We start from the raw sequence: 22,674 nt of genomic DNA, 5'->3' as shown, positions 1-22,674 counted from the left end.
TACCGGACCCATCGCTCTCATAAAAAAAAATGTGTGTATCATTGAGTGCGCGAATGTAATTAATTACTTATTTAATTATTAATACTAAGTAATTACTAATTACAAGTCCTATTATGAATCATATTATATATATATTTTTTTTTATTGCTTAGATGGGTGGACGAGCTCACAGCCCACCTGATATTAAGTGGTTACTGGAGCCCATAGACATCTACAACGTAAATGCGCCACCCACCTTGAGATATAAGTTGTAAGGTCTCAGTATAGTTACAACGGCTGCCCCACCCTTCAAACCGAAACGCATTACTGCTTCACGGCAGAAATAGGCAGGGCGGTGGTACCTACCCGCGCGGACTCCCAAGAGGTCCTACCACCAGTGATTACGCAAATTATAATTTTGCGGGTTTGATTTTTATTACACGATGTTATTCCTTCACCGTGGAAGTCAATCATGAACATTTGTTGAGTACGTATTTCATTAAAAAAAATATGGAGGGTAGAGGTAAGTAGAACCGTCTCTATGTGAAAAAGTATTCGTTAAAATCTGTTAGATAAGGGTGGCACTACATTAGCACCGAGGTAAATTTAAAAAAAGGCGCTAAAAGTTATTAGAATAAGATAGAGAAATAAGAAAGGGTGAAAGAACTGTAAGCAACACAAAATCACAAAAAGTATTTTATTTAAAGCTGCTAAGAAAATGCAATCGAAGTAACAGTAATCGACAGTAAAATTGTTAAGTTATATTATTGAAATTAGTTTGGACTACGTAAACATGTGAGGTCTTGTATATTACACTGTCACTAATTACTCTAGTCATTAAATATATTAAATTTTCAAACTCGGCATACTTCAATGAGTTAACAACTGCTCAATTCATATCATACCCTGTGCCTATGCTAGCGCCATTCTCGAGGATTTTTGAACTGTTATTTAGTGGTGAAAGTGGGACACTTTTTTGAAAGTTCTCCCATATGGATATGAGACGGTTCTCCTTACCTCTACCCTCCAGCTCAATGAATTTGGCACCCATTTTTTTTCCGATTTTTTTTATATTTAATTATTTGTTAAAGATAAAAATAAAGATATCTAGTAAGAGGGGCCCACTTAAGGGTGATCATTTGTTTAATTAATTATAAATTAATAAAAGACGAACAAACAATTTTTACAAACGACGAACAAATAATTAAAAATAAAAACAATCCGAAAATAAAAAAAAGGAGGCCAAATTCAGTGAGCCCTACCCTCCGTAGTATCATAGGTTTTAATCACTGAAGTAGGAAACCTAGGTCTATGGTTTTAATGCTTTTTTCTTGCTAGCCTGTGCTTGTCTTGTCACTGTCAACAGCACAGAATCATAGACTGACACAGGATTTAAGGTTGTCGACAACATAGATTAACATACATTTAATAAAAAAAACATTAAGCTAAAGAACACGAGAGTACTACAGATATTTGTTTATTGAATTAAAATTCAAGAAAAATTTCTGAGATTTGACTACTAGGACGATACACTGTTATTATAGTTTGTGAAGATAACTCAAAAGCAAAACGCCAGAGACACATTTTTGTATTCTTTTGGATTGTGTATAAGTTGAATCGTATTATTTAACTAGGCTTGTAGCTCTGCTGAAAATGTCGAAAAGTGATCCAGGTCCACTGCCCAGTAGGTGGTTGAATTGCCCGAGAAAGTGTACATCTTTAATAGCCCAATCGTTTTTAGCCTTTAAAACACCATTGGGCACAAAATTCAATGAAAAAGTGCCCGAAAAGTGTCGTTTTACGCCTAAAATGATTTTCGACTTCTCTAAAAGTATTAAGGTAAAAAGAGATTACTCAAGTTAATATAACAATTAAGACTAGTTAATTTTATATTTGCATAAAAATAACAATAATATCATAAATTAAATTTGAGACTCAAAAATATACGAATATATACGAGTCATTGTATCTCATAAAATTCATTTACAATTTTGTACACGCAACTTTTGAGCATGCGGTAACATTTTTCATATCGTCTAGAAAAAAAAATTGTTTTCTTTTAGAAAAAAATAGGTTTATGGATTGATCTCACAAATACAAGCAGATTTTACGATAAAGGGGAGATAGAGGAAATGGACTGTAAATATATGAAAATACAATGCAAAGGTCACGGAGAGGCACCGAGTGAAGACCAAATAAGGTTTGATGCAGTGTTATAATATTTATAATATACAATAATTATAAATTATACATTTCAGTCAATGTGAATAATAAATACAATAAGTATTCATTATGAAAAATTATAGACATTTGGTTAACAGATTGGATGTGAATTACAAAGTGAAAAATATATTTACAAGTTTGTTTGTTGTGTTTCATATAATCATTGACATATAATGGTGTTATGATGTGATGTTTAAAGAATCAAAATAACTAAATGCAAAAAAATAGATTTAAAAAAAATATCCCTGTTACTGGTTTAATGCCATGCTTCATGTAATTGGTACTTGTGTTAGAAAAGAGGAATACAGTGTGTTGATTAATAAAAATTAGTCTTATTTTGTTAGTGTTTGAAACCAGACAATGAAGTTAAAACGCCTTATTGGATTCAGGGTCTTCATACACACTGTCAAGAACTTTATGAAGAAAAAACCTCTTGAGCTCATAGCTGTTCACTGCACACATGGATTTAACAGAACCGGTTTCTTGATTGTGTCTTTCATGGTTCAAGAAATGGACTGTAGTATTGAAGCTGCCTTAAAAGAGTTTAATACAAAAAGGTAAATATATTTTATGGTCTTGCTTTCAATGAAATGTATGTGTTTTGAAAATAAAATTAATGTGTGTAAATTTTCATTAACCATTCTCAAATTACATCACAAAATTAATAGGAATAAGCTTGCATTTCCTTTGGCTCTAAATTGAGAAAATAAGAACTATGTTTTTTTTGATTGAGTAGCCTGTGAATGAGCATATGACCCACTAGGTGTTAAGTGGTTAGAAAAGCCCACAAACACCACTGCTGTTACTGCTAAGTACCTGCCCCTGGATTATTCAGTTTGCTGTGCTGTATTTATGTTTAAATCTCTTTGTTTTCAAGTAAAAATATAAAAAAAATATCATGGCCATTGAGAAGCCCGTGTGCATGTCTGCTTAAAATGATAGTAAAAAGAAATACAGCTTAAAGTTCACACAACTTGTATCAATGTAATCGTATTTAATTTTCAAGTCAGTGTCAAAGTAGTGGTATTCAGGTTATTGTTTGCTTGGGCTAAAAAAATTTGGCTTTGTTTGATTTGCAGACCTCCAGGAATATACAAGCAAGATTACCTCACTGAATTGTTCAAACTATATGGAGATGTTGAAGATACTCCAATGGCTCCTGCAAGACCTGACTGGTGCAATGGTAAGCACAAAAACAACGTAGGTGAAATAGGCCAGACAATCTCAATTAGATCAATTTCATTGTTCATGTGGTCAACACATTGTTGACTACTGCTGTATATAAAAAAATTACTAATGCTTACATTTTATTACTTCCACATCCAATTAAGAAATAATAGCCGGTGACATGATGTAAATTTTTAGGTAATATTGCTGGTCAATGATGTGTAAAGTGCTTTCAGAAAACCATAGACTGTCTCTTATGTATTGTATAATCATTGTCCCATCTATCACTAAACGCAACTGCTTCACTGTGATTGCCAATTAACAATTAGCATTGTGTCAGCCAATATGAATATATCTTATAAATTGATCCATTGTGCAATTAACCATGGAATTAATAATCTCAAATTACAGAAATAGAAGAAGAAGAATCTGATGATGACAACCCGAGTGCTACACAGGATACATCAGAGTAAGTTCTTGTTATTCCTTAGGTAAATTTTTATATTTATTAATATCTAGTCAAACCTGACCATATTCCGCTGTGATTGGTATACAAGAATAATAACTGTTTGTTAAAATTGTTCACGTCGGTCATTGGTCGTACTTGAACTTTCAGGTAGTAACTCTTGGTACGAACACATTCCATTGCCTCATAAAACTGGGTAGGGTACTTACTGCTGAAGCCAGTTACTAATAGGTCTTCTTAATTGCTATAGATGACTAATAGAGCTCACGAGCTACTTCCGTGTTATGAAGTTAGCGGTATGGTCTCACTCTTTAAACGGGACTGTATGACCACATTATCTTTGTACCTAAGCAAGCAAGCTCAATTACCAAAGCTTATGAGCACACTTTCTTAACTATGAATCGAGTTCGTTTGTGAATGAGAGCAACCCTTGAATCACCTGAGGCCTCACAGACAACACGTAGAAAACCTGTTCATACGATCACTTATTGTACAATAAAACAATTAATATATTTTCTTCCAGATGTAGCGACAGGAAACAGAAGAAAGGTAAACACAATAACATTATAAAGAAGGACTTTATGCCCGGCGTTAAGAATGTTGTTCCATTTGAGATTCAACCTCGAGTGAGTGAGATACAAAAGAAAGCACAGAAGTTCTGCCACTGGAAGAGCAAAGGCTTCCCCGGCTCGCAGCCCGTGTCGATGAACATGAACAACCTGTCGCTACTCAAGAAGCCGTACAGGGTCTCATGGAAAGCAGACGGCTTCAGGTAACTGATTGTTTGATATTGCAATAATAAAAGATAATGTAGTAGACGTGTAGACAAGATCATGGTCCTCTCTGTGTCGAGAGCAATCACTGGAGCCCATGGGTATCAACACGAGAATCTACCGTGTACCTTGAGACGTGAGGTCGAATTTTCAATTACGCAAACAAAACAGGGTGTCTGTGTACAATTTTTAACAAAAATAAATTCGCTTTACTATGGAAGATGGTAGGACGTCTTGCGAGTCTGCACACGTAGGTACCACAACCATGCCTATTTCTGCCGTGAAGCAGTAATGCGTAACTATACTAAAACCTTAAAACTCATATCTCAAGGTGGGTGTCGGCATTAGCGTTGCAGATGTCTATGGGCTCCGGTAACCACTTAACACCATTTGGGCCGTGAGCTCGTCCACCCATCTAAGCAATAATAAAAATAAAAAGTACCAAGCTCCACTTCCACATGTATTTCTCCTCAGATATATGATGTTAATAGACGGCGAAGACGAAGTGTACTTTTTGGACAGAGACAACTACGTATTCAAAGTTCACGGCCTCAAGTTTCTACATAAATCCGATCTGACGCATCACCTCAAGGACACTCTGCTCGATGGTGTGAGTAAAACATCACTTTTGTTTTTGTGATTCACATCAAAAAGTCCTGCGGTCATTGTTATGGCAATTCCAACCGAGCACTCACGATCAAAGTGACATGTGCCCAGAATGAAACCGGTAACCTCTTGATTATGTGGTATTATAATAGTTTTTTCCAATGCGTTTCGGTTTGAAGGGTGGGGCAGCCGTTGTACTGTTACAAGTGAGACCTTAGAATTCATGTCTCAAGGTTGGTGGCGGCGTTTACGTTGTAGATGCCAATGGGCTCCGGTAACCACTCAACACCAGGTGGGCCGTCAGCTTGTCCACCCATCTAAGCAATAAAAATAAAAAAATTACCTTTTTTGTGCCACGCCCCACTGTAACATTTTTCAAACTTTTATGCCCCCTAAACATATTTTTTGATATTAAAAAAATTATTTGTTCACTTGAAACATAAATGATAGGTTTTATGAAGAAATCACTATGAAATTTTTATCAGAACATAGTAAGTAATATGTATTTCAAAACATATAATAAAAAACTAAAATTCATATTCAAAATAATTTTAATACATATATTCTATATTAATTTAGTGCGATTGTCCCCCATAATTATCAAATTGCCTCTTTGTGAGGCGTGGGCCCCACGTTGGGAAACACCGCACTAGAATAAGATTTTTTTTTTTGTTAGGGGAGTTCACGGCCACCTGTTGTTAAGTGGTCACCGGAGCCCATAGACATCTACAACGTAAAGGCTGCCACCCACCTTGAGATATGAGTTCACATGATTGTTTTATAGAAATAGACAGGGGGGGCGTCTAAGCGGAGCTTTGGCGCTATGGGACCTCACTAGTTTGTTATGTCTGTCTGTCCGCATTGTATTCATAGAACATTGTCACTCTAGGAGATGGTCATAGACAAGCAGAACGGCATTGAAACGCCGAGGTACTTGTGTTATGACATCATAGCCTTCGAGAACGAAGACATCGGAAAAGCTGAATTCTACCCGACAAGACTGAACTACATAAGTGAAGAAATCATCAATCCCAGGTAGGGAGAGGGAGGGGGCGGGTCATGGCGTGCTCTTTGTGAAGAGTCGATGGACGTGGCTTCTAGAGTTCCCCCAAATCCTCAGCAGAGACATTTAAAATTCTTGTATCTTATAGTTTAGTTTGGTGGACGGGCTCACCGTCGGTAAGTGGAAAAAAAATGAAGAATACAGTTCCCATATTGATTCTTACCAAGAATATTGATAGAACCATTTTTTATTTTTATTGCCTAGATGGTTGTACGAGCTCACAGCCCACCTGGTGTTAAGTGGTTACTGGAGCCCATAGACATCTACAACGTAAATGCGCCACCCACCTTGAGACATAAGTTCTAAGGTCTCAGTATAGTTACAACGGCTGCCCCGTCCTTCAAACCGAAACGCATTACTGCTTCACGGCAGAAATAGGCGAAGTGGTGGTACCTACCCGTACGGACTCACAAGAGGTCCTACCACCGGTAATCTGCATATAATTAGATAATAGTATATAGTTTCTGTGAGAAGCGAAATTTTGGTGGACTTTCACCAACGCTTACTAGACCGTGGTGCGTAGATCAAATATTATTTCTACGTACGGAATACATAAAAAAAATGTTCTGTGAAAAATGATATGAAGCGAATTGAGACTGTGGCGGTAACCATCATACAATACAAGATATTTGACAGATGCCTGAATCTCGCTTACGACATTTTCAAGATAAGCTTGCATATATACAAGTTCCGAACAACAACATTCTACCGTCTACCGAGCAATATCACCCTCTCGGTGGAAGATCTTCCCTCCGTTGTTAGGTCTACCCAACAAGACTTTAATCAATTGAGATGAAATAAAATAAAATGAAATAAAGTTTCAGTGAAATTTTGGCTAGTTATTTACTGAGATTATTTCAGTGGATATTTCGGAAGAACCCGAGAAGTCACGTCCCAAGACTTTTATTTAATTATACTCCACTTGTACACTTTCGCAGATGTTAAAATAAACCACCTTTATTACACGTTAAAACTTTTAGAAACACTAAAATAAAAATAAATGTATACAGTGTGTATAAAAAAATAATAATATTATTGTATACATTAACAAACTAAAGTATACAATAATATTATTATTTTTTTATTTCTCAAAAAGAAATATACCTACCACAGAACTCTCTACAACACCCTTCGTTGACTGGTAGAGAATGCATCAGGCATTATGCACCTTTGTACATAAAGTTGAATAAATAAATAAATATAAAACAATTCACACAACTTGGCTTCTCGCATTCCGCCAAATAGTTTTAGAATAGGAATGCCAATCCCGTGTTGCCAATGTTTCAAAAGACACATACAAGTTCACTGTTGCAGGATACGGGCAATGACCAAAGGCTTAATAAGGAGAGAGAAGGAGCCATTCGGTGTGAGACGAAAAGAGTTTTGGGACATCACGATGTCGAGGCAACTACTCGGCGAGAAGTTCGCCAGGCAACTCCTCCACGAACCAGACGGGCTCATATTTCAGCCCTCTCTTGAGGTCTGTCAATATTATATTATTGTTGCCCTGAAGTTTTGAAGGTTGACGTATCAGCGTCGTACATTGCGCGCTGAATTGAAATGCCCTTGAAAAATTGTCATTATAATTAAAAATATTCTCCCTTAACTTACAAAAGTTAATGCAACTGAATTTTGATCTGGTTAATAATAAAATTTCATGTTTCCGAAGCGAAGCGGGGGCGGGTCGGTAGTACTAAATAAAATAAAATGTATTATTTTCTTTTCAGCCGTACATCGCTGGCACCTGCGACAAAGTGCTGAAATGGAAACCCGGTCACATGAACAGTTTAGATTTTCTGCTCAAAATCGACACTGAAAGCGGAGTGGGGTAATTATATTATATGAGACTGTAGTTTGTAGCCGGGTGAGGAGACGACCTCGGGACCGGACCCTTCGTGGCGCGAATATAGATTACACATTTTGAAGTCGTCGTGGCCTAAAGGATAACACGTCCGGTGCATTCGTGTTGAGCGATGCACCGGTGTTCGAATCCCGCAGGCGAGTATCAATTTTACGTACTTGACAGATGTTCACGATTGACTTCCACGGTGAAGGAATAACATCATGTAATAAAAATCAAACCCGCAAAATTATAATTTGCGTAATTACTGATGGTAGGACCTCTTGTGAGTGCGCACGGGTAGGTACCACCGCCCTGCCCATTTCTGCCGTGAAGCAATAATGCGTTTCGGTTTGAAAGGTGGGGCAGCCGCTGTAACTATACTGAGACCTTAGAACTTATATCTCAAGGTGGGTGACGCATTTACGTCGTAGATGTCTATGGGCTCCATTAACAACTTAACACCAGGTGGGCTGTGAGCTCGTCCACCCATCTAAGCAATAAATAAAAAAAAATATTATAATTTTTGAACCCTGCAAATTTATTATCCTAAAACTCTTCGCATTTTTTACTATAACTAAGTACCTTATACCATATAAATAAATTTAAAGATGCGAATGAATTTGGGATGAATATAAATTATTCCGAACAAAACTGTCTCCGCTTCGTTCTGTTTCCAGTGTGCTCAGTGCGAGTTTTTTAACTTCTCGAACTCCCTAAAAATTTGAGTTAACTTTTACGCGGTCGAGAACGTTAAAAAACTCTCACTAAGGACACAGTAAAACAATATGAACGTGCCTTCGAACACGTGTGCTTCTCGTATTTCAGTATCGTTAGGAAAAAAATTGGACTATTGTACGTTGGACAGTGCTCGAACCCATGGGACACAATAAAGCTGACGAAAGAATTAAAAAATTATGACAACAAGATAATAGAATGTAAGTTCGAGAATAATCAGTGGGTGTTCATGCGAGAGCGGACGGACAAGTCCTTCCCCAACAGCCAGAACACGGCCATGGGTGAGTCCACGCGCTTATCTACGAGGGCGGGATGATAAGTAACTAGCCTCTACTATTTAAAAAATGAAACTTTAAAAAATATATATGTCATTTTTAAATTCGTATCTCTGGCTACCTATGTTCTAAATTTGAATTTGGTGGTGTGAAAATTTTATTGATTTTTTGTCATTTGAAAATATATTTCGTCAAGTGTTTTCAAAATGGATAAAATTGAACAAAGAGCGGTGATAAAGTTTCTTCATATGAAGGGCATGAAGGGGAAAGATATCTATAACGAGTTAAATAATGCTTAGGGTGAATGTGCTCCTTCTTATGCCACAGTAAAAAACTGGGGGGCTGAGTTTAAACGCGGTGGTACATGTGTCCAAGATGAAGCCCGCCCCGGACGTCCAAAAAGCGTCACGACTCCGGAAATGGTCGTGAAAGTACATGATATGGTTTTAACAGATCGACGATGGAAGTTATCTGAAACAGCTGATACTACAGGTATCTCAAAAGACCGGGTACATCATATCCTAAATGAGGAATTAAATATGAAAAAGTCATCGGCCCGTTGGGTGCCGCGATTGCTTACGCACGATCAAAAGAGGATTCGGGTGCAAAAGTCAAAAGAATGTCTGGACCGTTTCAGAGTAATAATGCCGATTTTTTACGTCGATTTGTAACAACAGATGAAACATGGGTTCGTTATTATACGCCAGAATCAAAAATTCAATCAAAACAGGACACAATCGCGATGCCCGGCTCCAAAAAAGTCATGGCTGTAAAGTCGGCTGGAAAAGTGATGGCTTCCGTCTTTTGGGATGCAGATGGGATCTTGATGATAGTTTACCTTCCTAAAGGTCAAACGATTAATGGAGAATACTACGCTAATCTTCTAGATAATTTTCATCAGTGTATTCAGCAAAAACGACCAGATTTGGCGAAAAATAAATCATCTTCCGCCAAGACAGCGCTAGGGTTCACACATGTGTTAAAGCCATGGCAAAAATCAACGAATTGAAGTATGATTTGCTGTCCCACCCACCTTATTCGCCTGATATAGCGCCATCAGACTTCCACTTACTCCCTAAGCTCAAAACTTTTTTGGGCGGACAGAAATTTATCACAAATGATGAAGTCATAGCCGCTGTAGAGGAGTATTTTGCAGGCCTCGAAAGAAATCATTTTATGGAAGGCATTACTGTTTTAGAATGAAGATGGAATAAGTGCGTAGAGGTTCACGAAGACTAGGTCGAAAAATAAAATTAATTTTATCACGAAAAGTGAAGTGTTTTATTGTTAGGCTAGTTACTTATCATCCCGCCCTTGTATCTATTATTAATACGTGAAGCAAAAACTTTGTACCCCTTTTTACGAAAATTACGCGGACGGAGGAGTATGAAATTTCCCACACTTATAAAGAATATAGAAAAGGAGTGCAGAATGTTATTTTTTTTTAATTATGCACAAAAAATACGTAAAATCAATAAAAAAAACATTACACACACTATCATGTATTTCACATACACACGCATGCATACTATTTCTTTATTGTCAAACTTTTCTTATTGCTTAAGGTCTTTTTTTCTTTCAGCCGTTTGGGAATCGATCAAGAACCCCGTCACTAAAGAGATTCTGCTGCATTACATCGACAAAAAGAGATTCATTAATGACGGATCCGAATCCGGTGCGCCGCCCAGCAAAATGGCTCGCACCATGTCCGATCAATAGAAGCGCTGATCGCATTAACGAACACCAACTATAGTAGAGTTATTTGTCCGTGGAGTTTGGGTCATAAAAAATCGGAGCGGTGAAGCGAGTATTTCGCTCTCTCTTTCACTCACGAGCCTTATGGACGGGCATAGTGATGCGCATTATTGTTGTCGATAGTGTATTTAGTTTTGTCATTTTGTGGGTTAGTAATAAAAATGAAAGAAAAAACACTAATCGAACACTTACACAAGATATCGCCGCAGCAAGTTAACGAGAATGGCAGAAATGAACACTTTGTAACTTTTCGAGATCTATTCTTATTTCAATGAAAAATTTTAACACATTGTTGATAACAACACGTGCAAATATTATTTTGAATAAATTCTGCCGTTTTGATACAAAACAAAGGTGTAGCCACTGTGTCACTAAAGAAATTCAGAGAACGAATGCATAAAACACATTACTCTTCGACATAATGTACTATAATTTGCAGGTAAGTACAAATGACTCATAACATAACAATATCTCACCACCCTTCGTATACCACCCCACCGCCGTGTACCTGCCTTCGATAACTCATTCGTTTTTATTGATAACGACGTTGCGCCCGCGCAACATGGTCGCCGCCCTAGCCGGGCTATGTTTTATGACCCAAACTGCACGGACAAAATAATTATACTATAACCAACCGCTTCTAGTTTTGTTTCGCTACATAAATGAAACTACATTTTGTAAATAGCTGTAAAAAAAGAAAAAACCGATTCACTAAAACGATTAAGTGGTAAATGTTATAAATAAAAAGTTTGGGAGTTAATGTCTATGGTCTATAATCTAGACTCTAATGGCCTACACTAGATTTAAAGTCATCGTTCTCGGACTCGATAAGGGAATTATTCCGTATTCAAATAATTAAGGTGATTGACAAGTTCACGGCCTACCGAGTGTTGAGTGGTTACTGGAGCTTATAGACATCACTACGTGAGCGCCATCGGCCACCTTGAGATATGAGGTCTGAGTCTCAATGGTGTAGTATAACGGCTGTCCGACCATTTTAACCAGAACAGCAGGGCGGTGATACCTGCCTATGCGGGCCAACAAGACATCCTACCATCAGTAACTACGGAAATTATATTTTTTGCAAGTTTTATTTTAAAGATTTTATTCTTTCATTGCGGAAGACGTTCGCGAACATGAATTATATATGGTATTTCAGTGGAAATATTGAAAAATTTGTCAATGGGATTTGACCACCCGCTGGATACTATAAGACTCTGCGTCTTTTGCTTTAGGTCAGGACTAATTTCAAACATTTTATTAATTCATATTTTGTGGACCAGCAATGTATATTAAAGTTTTCGGAGGCATGACCAACGCACTTTCTAAATGTTTTCCATTGCGTGCAGTACAAAATAACTTTATAAGTTAAAAAAAATAGTGGACTTAGTTGTATCTTTTATCTTAGGTTTATCTTTTATATTTTTGTTCATAATGCTACAATGGGTCATTGAAGAGTCAGTTAAAGTAGAATTAATATCGATTTTGAGATATTTCAGAAGTGTCTTCTGACTTAATACTTTTGGTATTACCATTTTATGTTTACCTCAGTGCGTACATAATGTATAATAATGTGATTATGTATTAAAGTTAATGATGCTATTTATTTAACCGTGCTATAAATATAATATTAATCGCTTCAGTTCGGTTTGTCGCTTTAATGCTTCGTTGTCCATAGTGATTTAAATAAGATATTCATGGTTGTAATTGCGATTCAAAAAAATCATTTATCGTTACAATAACATAGTCGGAAATCTGTGTGAAACACAGTTATTTGAATTCACTACGTTAAAATCACAACGATTACGACGAACTTCGTCACTCCTAATTAATCGGTGATCTTTTAAATAATCATAAATTGTTTTGTTTGTGAAAAAATAAAATTGTTTCCTTTTTAGTGTAGCTAACTAACTTTACTAAATGTAATGAATAATGAGTGAAAAATGTTATTAAATGATTAGAAACAAGGTTATGTGAACGAAACAAAATTATAAATATAATTTTCATTTATTATAAAATAGTATAAATAAAAAATAAAATAAAATAGCTTTATAATTTTATTATTTCTACTAACTACAGCCGGCCCTGCATTCAATAAATTCAGTAAACTTTATAAATTACTAGACGTCTTTGAAATGTACTGCCATCTATTTTCACCATCGTTATTAACACACTTAACTTTGCATTCTTTAACTAATTTGGTCAAGTGGTGATTTACATTATATGCAGCTGCTGGCCACAAGTGTTCTGGTGTCTCGGTGTATATTATTTTCACTAAATCCATTTCATTTAGATTTTTATCAGAATTTGTTTTCAAAGCTTCTAATATTTGTTCTTCTCTTTGATTTCTGTGAGCTATATAATATTCAATTTTTTCAACGGGTTCCTGAAAATGTATTAAAATTTCAGTCTCATAACCTTAACCCAATATTCTTCACAACATAGTATAAAACAAAGTCGCTTTCTCTGTCCCTATATCCCTATGTATGCTTAAATCTTTAAAACTACACAACGGATTTTGATGCGGTTTTTTTAAAAGATAGAGTGATTGAAAAGGAAGGTTTATATGTATAATAACATCCATTAAATAGTGGAGAAATCAATAATAAATTACAGTTTCCGAAGCGAAGCGAGGGCGGGTCGCTAGTATAGTATGTAAGAAAAACGTATTCACGTTTTAGTAAAGAACATTACATAAATATTATTTATAAAAGGGCACAATTATACCTTTACTATATTCCCATGACCAGGGTAAATAATGTTTGGTTTTAAGTCCAATATTTTTTGCAGACTTTTCATATAGGTGTATAAGTCTTCAAACACAGCTGTCCCCTCTCCTAATATGCAATCGCCACTGAATAAAATGTTTTCTTCCAGACATGTCAACACTATGTGGTCAGTTGTGTGTCCTGGAGTATGATGCACTTTGACTGTAGCTCCTTCTACTTTAATTTCTTGTCCGTCTCTAAGCCATTCTATTGGAATAGATGCTGGTAGTTCATTATCAGCAGAATCTTCTGAACTCTTCTTGTGCTTCCATATTATGGGATTTTCTATGAAATATTCAATTAGATAGTGTGTGACATATTATTCATATTTATACCTATATTGCTTAATTACATTTGAGTTTTTTATTTTATTAAATACTGTATTAGCTATATTGTTGCTCCTGTTCACCTGCCCACCTGATGTAAAATGATCACTGGAGTCCACAGACATGACATTGAAATTGGTCTTGGTATGAGGACTGAGACAGCCAGTGCAATAATATGAAAAATCTAATTTGCGTAATTACTGATGGTAGGTCGTCTTGTGAGGTAGCATGGGCAGGTATCCTGCCTATTTAGCCTTCTACCGTGAAGCAGTAATGCATTTGGGTTTGAAGGATCAGTTAGCTGTCTACTGCAGAAACAGTCTAAAGATGGGTAGAGGGTTTTACTTTATTGATATCTACAGGCTCTAGTAAACACTTAACAATAGTTGGGTTGTGAGCTCATTCACTCATCTAATGCATAAATAATAAAAGTAAATTCATGGGAAAAGTTGTGTTCCTGAAACCACACTCATGAAACCACACTCGTCTTTGTACAATCAGCCTGAGGGTTGTGACTACTTCCATCAATGACTTTATTGTACTCACAATGAGCCATCTCATCCTGTCTTCAGCTACTCTGAGAGCATCTAGCCTCAGTGACCACTCATAAGCTGTCACAAATAGTCAATATAAATTTATATATAACTATATGAACAATTTATCTTCTTACACATCACATTGATAACGCATAATTGATTTTTTATGAGTGATATTAGAGATTAATAAGTCTTCAAATGGAATAAATTTATTTTTTAAATTTTATTGATAATATATCGTTATTTCTTCAGGATATACTCACTTGCTATAGTTTTGTATATGTTCTCGACACCACCAACATGGTCATGGTGCCAGTGAGTGAGAACAATATGTTCTATGTTAGCTTTTTCAGAGTTCACAACATCTGATAAATGTTTCTGGTACTCGGGTATATTGTTGTCTCCAGTGTCAACTAAGATTCGACTAAATATATTCATAAATAAGAGATGTGTAATTGCTAATATGTAATTAAAAAATCTCTTTAATGAGTGATGGGAAAAGAACTACTAAAATTTTATTTAGTCCACTGTTCAACTTCTAGTCTATTGTATGAAATGGTACCATACATATTCTCAACAAATTAATTAAAAGATTGACAACAATTAGATATTAGCCATAAAAATTAATTTGCAAGAATAAACGAAAATAAATACAAACTTTTTACCGGAACCAATGAGATACGTGTTTGTGCCTTGAAGAGTCATTGGACCTGGATTACAACCGAGAATCCTAATAATAGATGTGGATAATTTAGTTACTGGTGGAATAACAGCAGCCATAGTGGAAAACGGCTAAGTTCTCTACAATAAATGAAAAAAAAGTGAGTATGTACACTGTGCACTTGTTATCTAATCAATTTAGACATAGCCGTATCCGTATTAATATAATGAGTCTTTTTTCAAATTATTTAGTAAACATTACAAGTATGTTTAAATTACTGTAACGAAATTTCCTCTTCAATTGCTAGTATAATGTAAAAGTTAGTATCACATTTCAAACAAAGAGCAAAAAAAGATAACGCCTGGATAAATAAATGCTTACCTAAAACTTTAAATTTATGAAAATTTTAAATCCCCTCAGTTTCTTTGGTTGATAGAATTTAAATCATATATAATCTATGATTTAAATTTCATGGTATTATCTATGATTTAATTACAGAAATAGATATGACCTAAAGGTCTCTGTTACCAGGTCATAAAAAAAAAACCTAAACCGTATTTAATAGTGTAATATGTACCGTACTTACACACCTGCCTACCTATGTTCAAAATAAGTATTTCTTTTAATACAAATCATGGTTACATAAATTAGTGGCAAGAATATAAAGTGTACTATTATTAACTTTGTTACATAGAGCGTTGATTTGACCAATATCGCAGTGAACAGAGCGGAGTTCATACTCACCTCTACTTTATTTAATTCTATTTTCTTTCATTCCTCTATGAATATCATTTCAATAATAGATCAGACATGACAACCTGCAAAATAATTTATTTATTTCCCTTATGACTATACTTCCCTTTTCTTGACCAAACAAAGAAAAAAACTGTCAGTCTTGAGTCTTGACACAACTTGACACACTGTTGTCAATGTTGTCATTAAATTTGATTTGACTGAAGGCAAAATCTGTGTGAAACTTTTTCAGCAAGAAATATGGCTGGTGCACTGACAAGAGTGATTCAGGGCACAAAACCACATTTGGGTAAGTTGTCCATCTACTTTCAGTCATATACGTTACGTAAGTGATCAGGAAGTAATGATTAAAATTTGTAAAAATGGTGTCATTGTTGTATTGCTTTCACGTATATTAGTTTCTTACATAATTTTGACAATTTTGACATCTTATTTTAGGCATTATTGGGCCTTTGGCAATTAATGTCAACAATGTACCGGTGCGCTTCCAGCAGACCCAGGCGCCTTCAAAAGACAAGTATGGACCGCTGGCCGATAGCGATCGGGTTTTCACAAACTTGTATGGTCGACATGAATGGAGGTTGAAGGGTGCTCTCGCCCGAGGGGACTGGTATTTGACGAAGGAGATTTTACTGAAAGGAACCGACTGGATCGTTAGTGAGTGCTAAGTTATGCTATTGGATAGACCAAGGGTCGGTAACCTTTTGAGTCGGAAGAGCCAAAAATGACAATTTTCAAAATTTTTAAGCTTTTAAAGAGCCACAAAATGTTTTCTTGCCTACAATAATAACCATTCTTGCAGAAATAAAAAAAAAAGAATGTAATTATTTATAAGAAAAATATCTATTTATATATATAAGTAGTATTTTTTTTACAACAAATTAGTTTAATATATATGGTATCATTAGATAATCACTTATTATTTTAAGTAACAAATGAAAACAAACATTTACTTACAACAATGGGCTTTAACCCTTGGTAGTCGATTCAGAACAATTTTTTAAATGTTTTTTTTTTAAATAAATAATATTTGCGTATGGAACTAAAGAGCCGAATTTCTATATCCAAAGAGATGTGGCTCATGAGGCACAGGTGGCCGGTCCCTGTGATAGACTTAGGTCTTAGTGCTCGAGCTTAAGATTTTGCAGTGATTTAGTTGGTTACTATAAAAATATAACTCTTTCGTATTATATATAGCATTTCATCATATGAAATTGATTTCATTTGTGATTTTTTATAATATATCTGCAATTTATTTCATTTATGAACTTTTATAAAATGTCTTGCCTTCTTGTCGCAACTACAATCATCTGTTTTTGTTGATATATCGAGAAAAATGAATCTAAATGATAAAATGGAACCTTATGGTTTGTCTAGTTTATGTATCCATTTTTTAGAAACTTTCTTTCAGCAAGTTTAGCCTTAGTTTTGAAAAATGGGAATACTTTTGGGGTGTGTGAAATTAGATCAAATCCTTAACTTAGGCTGAACTTTAGTAAAGTTGTCAGTAAACGGTCTTAAGGATCCAAAAAAATTATTAGTATGTAACTATACAAATAATATATAATATACAAATAATATATTTCAAGGTCTACAGCAACAATGTCAGATAGGGCAACAAATTTTCATATTTAAAAATAAAGTTGAGAATCTAGTAATATTTTAACCATAAGCACTATTTTTTTTTATGATCGTATATACTTAAATGACTATAAAATTTTAGATGAAATGAAAACATCTGGCCTTCGAGGCAGGGGAGGAGCAGGTTTTCCAACAGGAATGAAGTGGTCATTCATGAACAAGCCATCAGATGGCCGTCCAAAATATCTCGTGGTGAATGCTGATGAGGGTGAACCTGGTACTTGTAAAGACAGGGAGATTATGCGTCACGACCCCCACAAACTGGTGGAAGGATGTCTAATTGCTGGCCGAGCCATGGGTGCACAAGCAGCATACATTTACATCAGAGGTGAATTCTACAATGAAGCAAGCAATTTGCAAGTTGCTATTGCTGAGGTAAATTTGGTTAACTATTTTGTTTAACACAAAAAAGTTGTTTCTATATTTTAAATACACAAAAAAATTTTTTTTTAAACCACCAATTGATTAAACTTGAAACATTTTATTTCAAAATAAAGGCTTTAACAGTAATTTAAGTTAATGATAGGTGGAGTAAACTTATGTGTGTCTGTTTAATCCTGTAACTACTGTATCAATTATGACAGAATTTGTATGGGCGAGTAGTGAATTTCTTAAATAATGGCTTAAGCTACTTTTATCCAAAAAATGTTGAAACTTCTTAGGGGTGTATGTAGTATATGTATTCACGTAACAATAAAAATATAGACCACTAACGGCTGATGATTTCACAATTCACTTTTTCCAAATGTCACACACACTGCAGCAACGTCTATCGCTAGTATAGCGCTCAGCTTGTGGTACAATTACCAGGTAGGCGGGAGAAATTTTAAACCCCAAATTAGAAAAAAAAAGATCTACCAACTTGATTGAACTATGATTTTTTTCACAACAAAATGTATTTTAAATAATACATAATATCAAGGTTAGGAAAATGCCAATACTCAATTACTCTCACTACATTCTATTCTTTATATTCCATTACAGGCTTACCAAGCCGGTCTCATTGGTAAGAACTCTTGTGGTTCTGGTTATGACTTTGATATATTCGTACACCGCGGTGCCGGCGCATACATCTGTGGTGAGGAGACAGCTCTCATTGAGTCCATTGAGGGCAAACAAGGCAAGCCGAGGCTCAAACCTCCTTTCCCCGCTGACGTGGGTTTGTTCGGTTGTCCCACCACTGTCAACAATGTAGAAACAATCGCGGTAGCGCCCGTAAGTAATAATAATAATAGTTGTAGTTTGTTTTGTTAAAATTTTTAATGACTAAGACTGCCATTCCACAGCCTGACAGCCACCAATATTTAACTTTGTTATTAAATCATTTACTAGCTGATCCGGCAGACTTCGTAGTGCCTCAATCGAGAGATAAAAGAACGAAACTTTTGTATAAAATAAACTTAAAACAAACAAAAGGAATCCGTCCTACGGGGACACATCAAAGGAAAAATAAAATTGTTATTTTTATTTAATTCCGAGCATTTTCATATTTATCTACCTTTTAAATCTTCTCTGGACTTCCACAAATAATTCAAGACCATAATTAGCCATATCGGTCCAGCCGTTCTCGAGTTTTAGCGAGACTAACGAACAGCAATTCATTTATATATATATAGATAAAGCCTTGGGGTGAAAGAGGCAAGTGTGGGAGCATTCCATTTCCCCTTTGGGAGTGTTCCGAGGAATTGTCACGGTCACTTCATCACCATTTTATCTAAGCTAAATATATGATTGCAGACGATCTGTAGGCGTGGCGGCAAGTGGTTCGCATCGTTCGGGCGCCAACGTAACTCTGGCACGAAGCTGTTCAATATATCGGGTCACGTGAACACGCCGTGCACCGTGGAGGAGGAGATGAGCATCCCGCTCAAGGAGCTCATTGAGAGGCACGCGGGCGGAGTCACCGGCGGCTGGGACAACCTGCTCGCCATCATACCAGGAGGCTCCTCGACCCCGCTCATACCCAAGAAGTGAGTGCACTTCAATACTGGTGGTAGGACCTCTTGAGTCCGCGCGGGTAGGTACCACCACCCTGACTATTTCTGCCGTGAAGTAGTAATGCGTTTCGGTTTGAAGGGTGGGGCAGCCGTTGTAACTATACTTGAGACCTTAGAACTTATATCACAAGGTGGGTGGCGCATTTACGTTGTAGATGTCTATGGGCTCCAGTAACCACTTAATACCAGGTGGGCTGTAAGCTCGTCCACCCAGCTAAGCAATTTTTTATTTTATTTTATTTTAGCATTTTTATTATTTGTAATTGTTAGGATTGTAATTTAAGATGAATTCAAATTGTTGTGTTTTTGTGATTCGTAGCGTCTGCGAGACAGTGTTGATGGACTTCGACGGTCTAGTAGCCGCGCAGACCTCCCTGGGCACGGCGGCCATCATTGTCATGGACAAGTCAACTGACATCGTGAAGGCGATCGCTCGACTCATCATGTTCTACAAGCACGAGTCCTGCGGCCAGTGCACTCCTTGCCGCGAAGGTGTCTCCTGGATGAACAAGATTATATACAGGTGGGAATTTTTTCATGAAAATATCGACTAAGTATTTATTACTAAGACTCGTAATGTCGGTTGTTCGAATTTAATTGGTGAATAATTTTTTTATGCAGATTCGTCGATGGTAATGCTTCACCGAAAGAAATCGACATGCTGTGGGAAATTTCGAAACAAATCGAAGGTACGAAATTTTTTTTTATATATTAAGAATGTTTTGCAAAAAAAGGCTGGATGGCGTCAAAAGTTCAAATTAGTTATCAATAACATTTAAAATTAATAAAATTTTACAACACGATGTATCTAATGCACATGGGTATTGTGCCTACTATTAAATGCTAGTTATGGTTTTTTTTTAAATATTGCGAAAATTAGTGTGATTTTACTATTGGTATGGTTTGAGGTCATAGAAGTTAGTTTCATCGTCCTATTTAAACCATAAAGCAATTATTCCAAAGAATTTGTAGTCTAATATCTGTGGCACATGTTACATTATCCAATACGATTGGGCATAGTTGCACAAATTTGTTGAAACAGGATTTTTTTGTATCTAATGGACGAACTCGAAAATCAAAGAATAATAACGTGTAATAAAGTGAAATCACCTCATATGTCAAGGAGGTTGGCGGTATTCACATTTTGATATAATATTTAATAAGCGAATAAAGTAAATAAACTAATCTCATATACCTGACTAGCAACCCGCCCTCGCTTCGCTTCGGAAACTGTAATTTATTATTGATTTCTCCACTATTTAATGAACGTTATTATACATATAAACCTTCCTCTTCAATCACTATCTATTAAAAAAACCGCATCAAAATCCGTTGCGTAGTTTTAAAGATTTAAGCATACATAGGGACATATGAGTCGACTATTATCAAAGCCGGCAATCTGACTTTTGGACAATGATTGGTAAATCAGAAAAACGAATTATTGACTTTGTATTCCATTGGCAGTCACAAAACTCTTCGGAACGACATCTTAGATAAATAACAGGTTAACTATTAACCTTTATTTAATGCAGGTTTTGAACCGTATTCTTTGAAGGAGACGATTATATTCAAATCAATCTGTATTGACATATCAATAAAATTTTTTTGTCCAAATGCACAGATTGCCACCTTTGATAATAGACGACTCATATATAGGGACAGACGAGCGAAAGCGACCTTGTTCTACACTATGTAGTGATAAATACATACATACTTAAATCATGTTACATAAATAATACATGTGCTGCCATCTATTATCACCATATACATTAATTAGTATGTTATGAACATTTAAATATTGTGAAATATTTACTTTTAAATAGAGCTACCAAACTTAACCTTTTAAATTACAATTAACAGTAACTTAGCTAAATTAATGACTAAAGTACATAATATTTTTAAAACTATTATAATTAGGTTGTATTATCACTCGCACGTAGGTATGTCAAACTCAAACAGTACAATTACACTATAATAATATAATTAAATGTTATTGTTTTGATTTTTTTTGTATTGCTTAGATGGGCGGACGATCTCACAGCCCACCTTGTGTTAAGTGGTTACTGGAGCCCATAGACATCTACAACGCAAATGCGCCACCCACCTTGAGATATAAGTTCTATGGTCTCAAGTATAGTTAGAACGGCTGCCAGACCCTTCAAACCACTTAAATCAGGTGGGCTGTGAGCTCGTCCACACATCTAAGCAATAAGAAAAAAGATGAGTTATTTTTATCAGTGCTTGATTTTACTGCCTATTAATTATTGAAATCGATTCTCGGGAAGGAATGTCTAAAACTCGAATTGATTAAATGTTTATTTGAGCAGGGCACACGATCTGCGCTCTGGGCGACGGAGCCGCGTGGCCGGTGCAGGGACTCATACGTCACTTCCGGCCCGAGCTCGAGCGACGCATGCAGGAGTACTCGGCCGCGCACGGGCCGAGCAAAGCCGAGCGCCTGTACTAGTAGTGCAATACGCGCCGAACGTCAACTCTTCACTTTGAGAGTATCGAAGGAACCATTGTACAGAGAAAGATGCAGCGAGATCATTTTAGTGTAATAATAAACGGCGATCTATGAATAAATCTTTTTTTTGTTAATTGTTTTATTTGTACCCTAAAAATGTCCTACGGAATTATTTAGTAATGTGTGACCTGTGAGTCCGCCCCTCAATCTGCGCCGGTAAATAATATTTCGTAATCCAGTGTGCTTAGTGAGAGTTTTAACGTTCTCGATAGCGTAAAAGTTAGCTCATATTTGTATGGAATGGAATCGTTTGCCTACGCTTGCCGTTAGGGGCGCTGTTCCGACAGCATACAAAATTGGGTTAACTTTTACGCTATCGAGAACGTTAAAAAACTCGCACTAAGCACACTGTATTACAATGGAAGATAATTATGATATTTTCTTTAGAAATATAAAATAAAAAGTTTAACATTGATAAATCTTTATAAGGTTGTTTCTGTAATCGTAAAAAAAGTATTCCAAAGCCTAGTGCATATTATAAAATATTGAAGAAATAATAATTTTATTTAACATTATGCCATCGGCGCGGCGATGTGTATTGCCAGAGCATTGCTAGACTCGAATTATCGTATTTTATATT

At 35.9% G+C, this 22,674-nt stretch overlaps 3 protein-coding genes across 5 annotated transcripts; 2 read left to right on the top strand and 1 right to left on the bottom strand.

Moving 5' to 3' along the window:
- Nucleotides 1-1,325: 1,325 nt before the first annotated feature.
- LOC101740551 (mRNA-capping enzyme) lies at nt 1,326-12,933 on the top strand. Its single transcript, XM_021349899.3, has 12 exons — nt 1,326-1,818; nt 2,043-2,179; nt 2,592-2,759; nt 3,282-3,385; nt 3,781-3,838; nt 4,359-4,607; nt 5,083-5,218; nt 6,104-6,249; nt 7,592-7,757; nt 8,005-8,105; nt 8,946-9,136; nt 10,713-12,933. Exons 1-12 carry the CDS (start codon nt 1,633-1,635, stop codon nt 10,847-10,849), a joined length of 1,779 nt encoding a protein of 592 aa, XP_021205574.2. The 5' UTR covers nt 1,326-1,632; the 3' UTR covers nt 10,850-12,933.
- On the bottom strand, nt 12,874-15,666 carry LOC101739928 (beta-lactamase-like protein 2 homolog). Of its 3 annotated transcripts, XM_021349903.3 has the most exons (5): nt 15,558-15,666; nt 15,174-15,316; nt 14,779-14,939; nt 13,613-13,938; nt 12,874-13,271 (listed from the first exon to the last, which is right to left on the bottom strand). In XM_021349903.3, exons 2-5 carry the CDS (start codon nt 15,293-15,295, stop codon nt 12,996-12,998), a joined length of 885 nt encoding a protein of 294 aa, XP_021205578.2. In that variant the 5' UTR covers nt 15,296-15,316; nt 15,558-15,666; the 3' UTR covers nt 12,874-12,995. The 3 variants fall into 3 exon arrangements, with proteins under 3 accessions (XP_021205578.2, XP_037866677.1, XP_062524075.1); XM_038010749.2 differs by lacking the exon at nt 14,779-14,939 and having other exon boundaries at nt 15,181-15,316; XM_062668091.1 differs by lacking the exons at nt 14,779-14,939; nt 15,558-15,666 and having other exon boundaries at nt 15,181-15,447.
- A 7-nt stretch (nt 15,667-15,673) lies between these two features.
- LOC110385705 (NADH dehydrogenase [ubiquinone] flavoprotein 1, mitochondrial) lies at nt 15,674-22,168 on the top strand. Its single transcript, XM_021349900.3, has 8 exons — nt 15,674-16,218; nt 16,368-16,586; nt 17,653-17,945; nt 18,555-18,785; nt 19,308-19,540; nt 19,887-20,090; nt 20,189-20,256; nt 21,895-22,168. Exons 1-8 carry the CDS (start codon nt 16,170-16,172, stop codon nt 22,032-22,034), a joined length of 1,437 nt encoding a protein of 478 aa, XP_021205575.2. The 5' UTR covers nt 15,674-16,169; the 3' UTR covers nt 22,035-22,168.
- The last annotated feature ends 506 nt before the right edge of the window (nt 22,169-22,674 follow it).

Source organism: Bombyx mori, chromosome 4 (assembly GCF_030269925.1).
Source record: "Bombyx mori chromosome 4, ASM3026992v2".
NCBI lineage: Eukaryota > Metazoa > Arthropoda > Insecta > Lepidoptera > Bombycidae > Bombyx > Bombyx mori.
The sequence above is the reverse complement of the archived record's forward strand: the minus strand, read 5'-3'. Positions and strand labels throughout refer to the sequence as shown.

What these genes read in the sequence shown, in the direction of transcription:
- LOC101740551 (XM_021349899.3), top strand. Translation starts at nt 1,633, where the DNA reads ATGTCGAAAAGTGATCCAGGTCCACTGCCCAGTAGGTGGTTGAATTGC. An exon ending in AAAGAGTTTAATACAAAAAG is followed by an intron (nt 2,760 to 3,281) that starts GTAAATATATTT and finishes TTTGATTTGCAG; the next exon opens with ACCTCCAGGAATATACAAGC. An exon ending in CAGCCAGAACACGGCCATGG is followed by an intron (nt 9,137 to 10,712) that starts GTGAGTCCACGC and finishes TTTTTCTTTCAG; the next exon opens with CCGTTTGGGAATCGATCAAG.
- LOC101739928 (XM_021349903.3), bottom strand. Translation starts at nt 15,295, where the DNA reads ATGGCTGCTGTTATTCCACCAGTAACTAAATTATCCACATCTATTATT. An exon ending in CATATACAAAACTATAGCAA is followed by an intron (nt 13,939 to 14,778) that starts GTGAGTATATCC and finishes AATATTTCATAG; the next exon opens with AAAATCCCATAATATGGAAG. An exon ending in GTCATGGGAATATAGTAAAG is followed by an intron (nt 13,272 to 13,612) that starts GTATAATTGTGC and finishes ATACATTTTCAG; the next exon opens with GAACCCGTTGAAAAAATTGA.
- LOC110385705 (XM_021349900.3), top strand. Translation starts at nt 16,170, where the DNA reads ATGGCTGGTGCACTGACAAGAGTGATTCAGGGCACAAAACCACATTTG. An exon ending in AGGAACCGACTGGATCGTTA is followed by an intron (nt 16,587 to 17,652) that starts GTGAGTGCTAAG and finishes ATAAAATTTTAG; the next exon opens with ATGAAATGAAAACATCTGGC. An exon ending in AATTTCGAAACAAATCGAAG is followed by an intron (nt 20,257 to 21,894) that starts GTACGAAATTTT and finishes TTATTTGAGCAG; the next exon opens with GGCACACGATCTGCGCTCTG.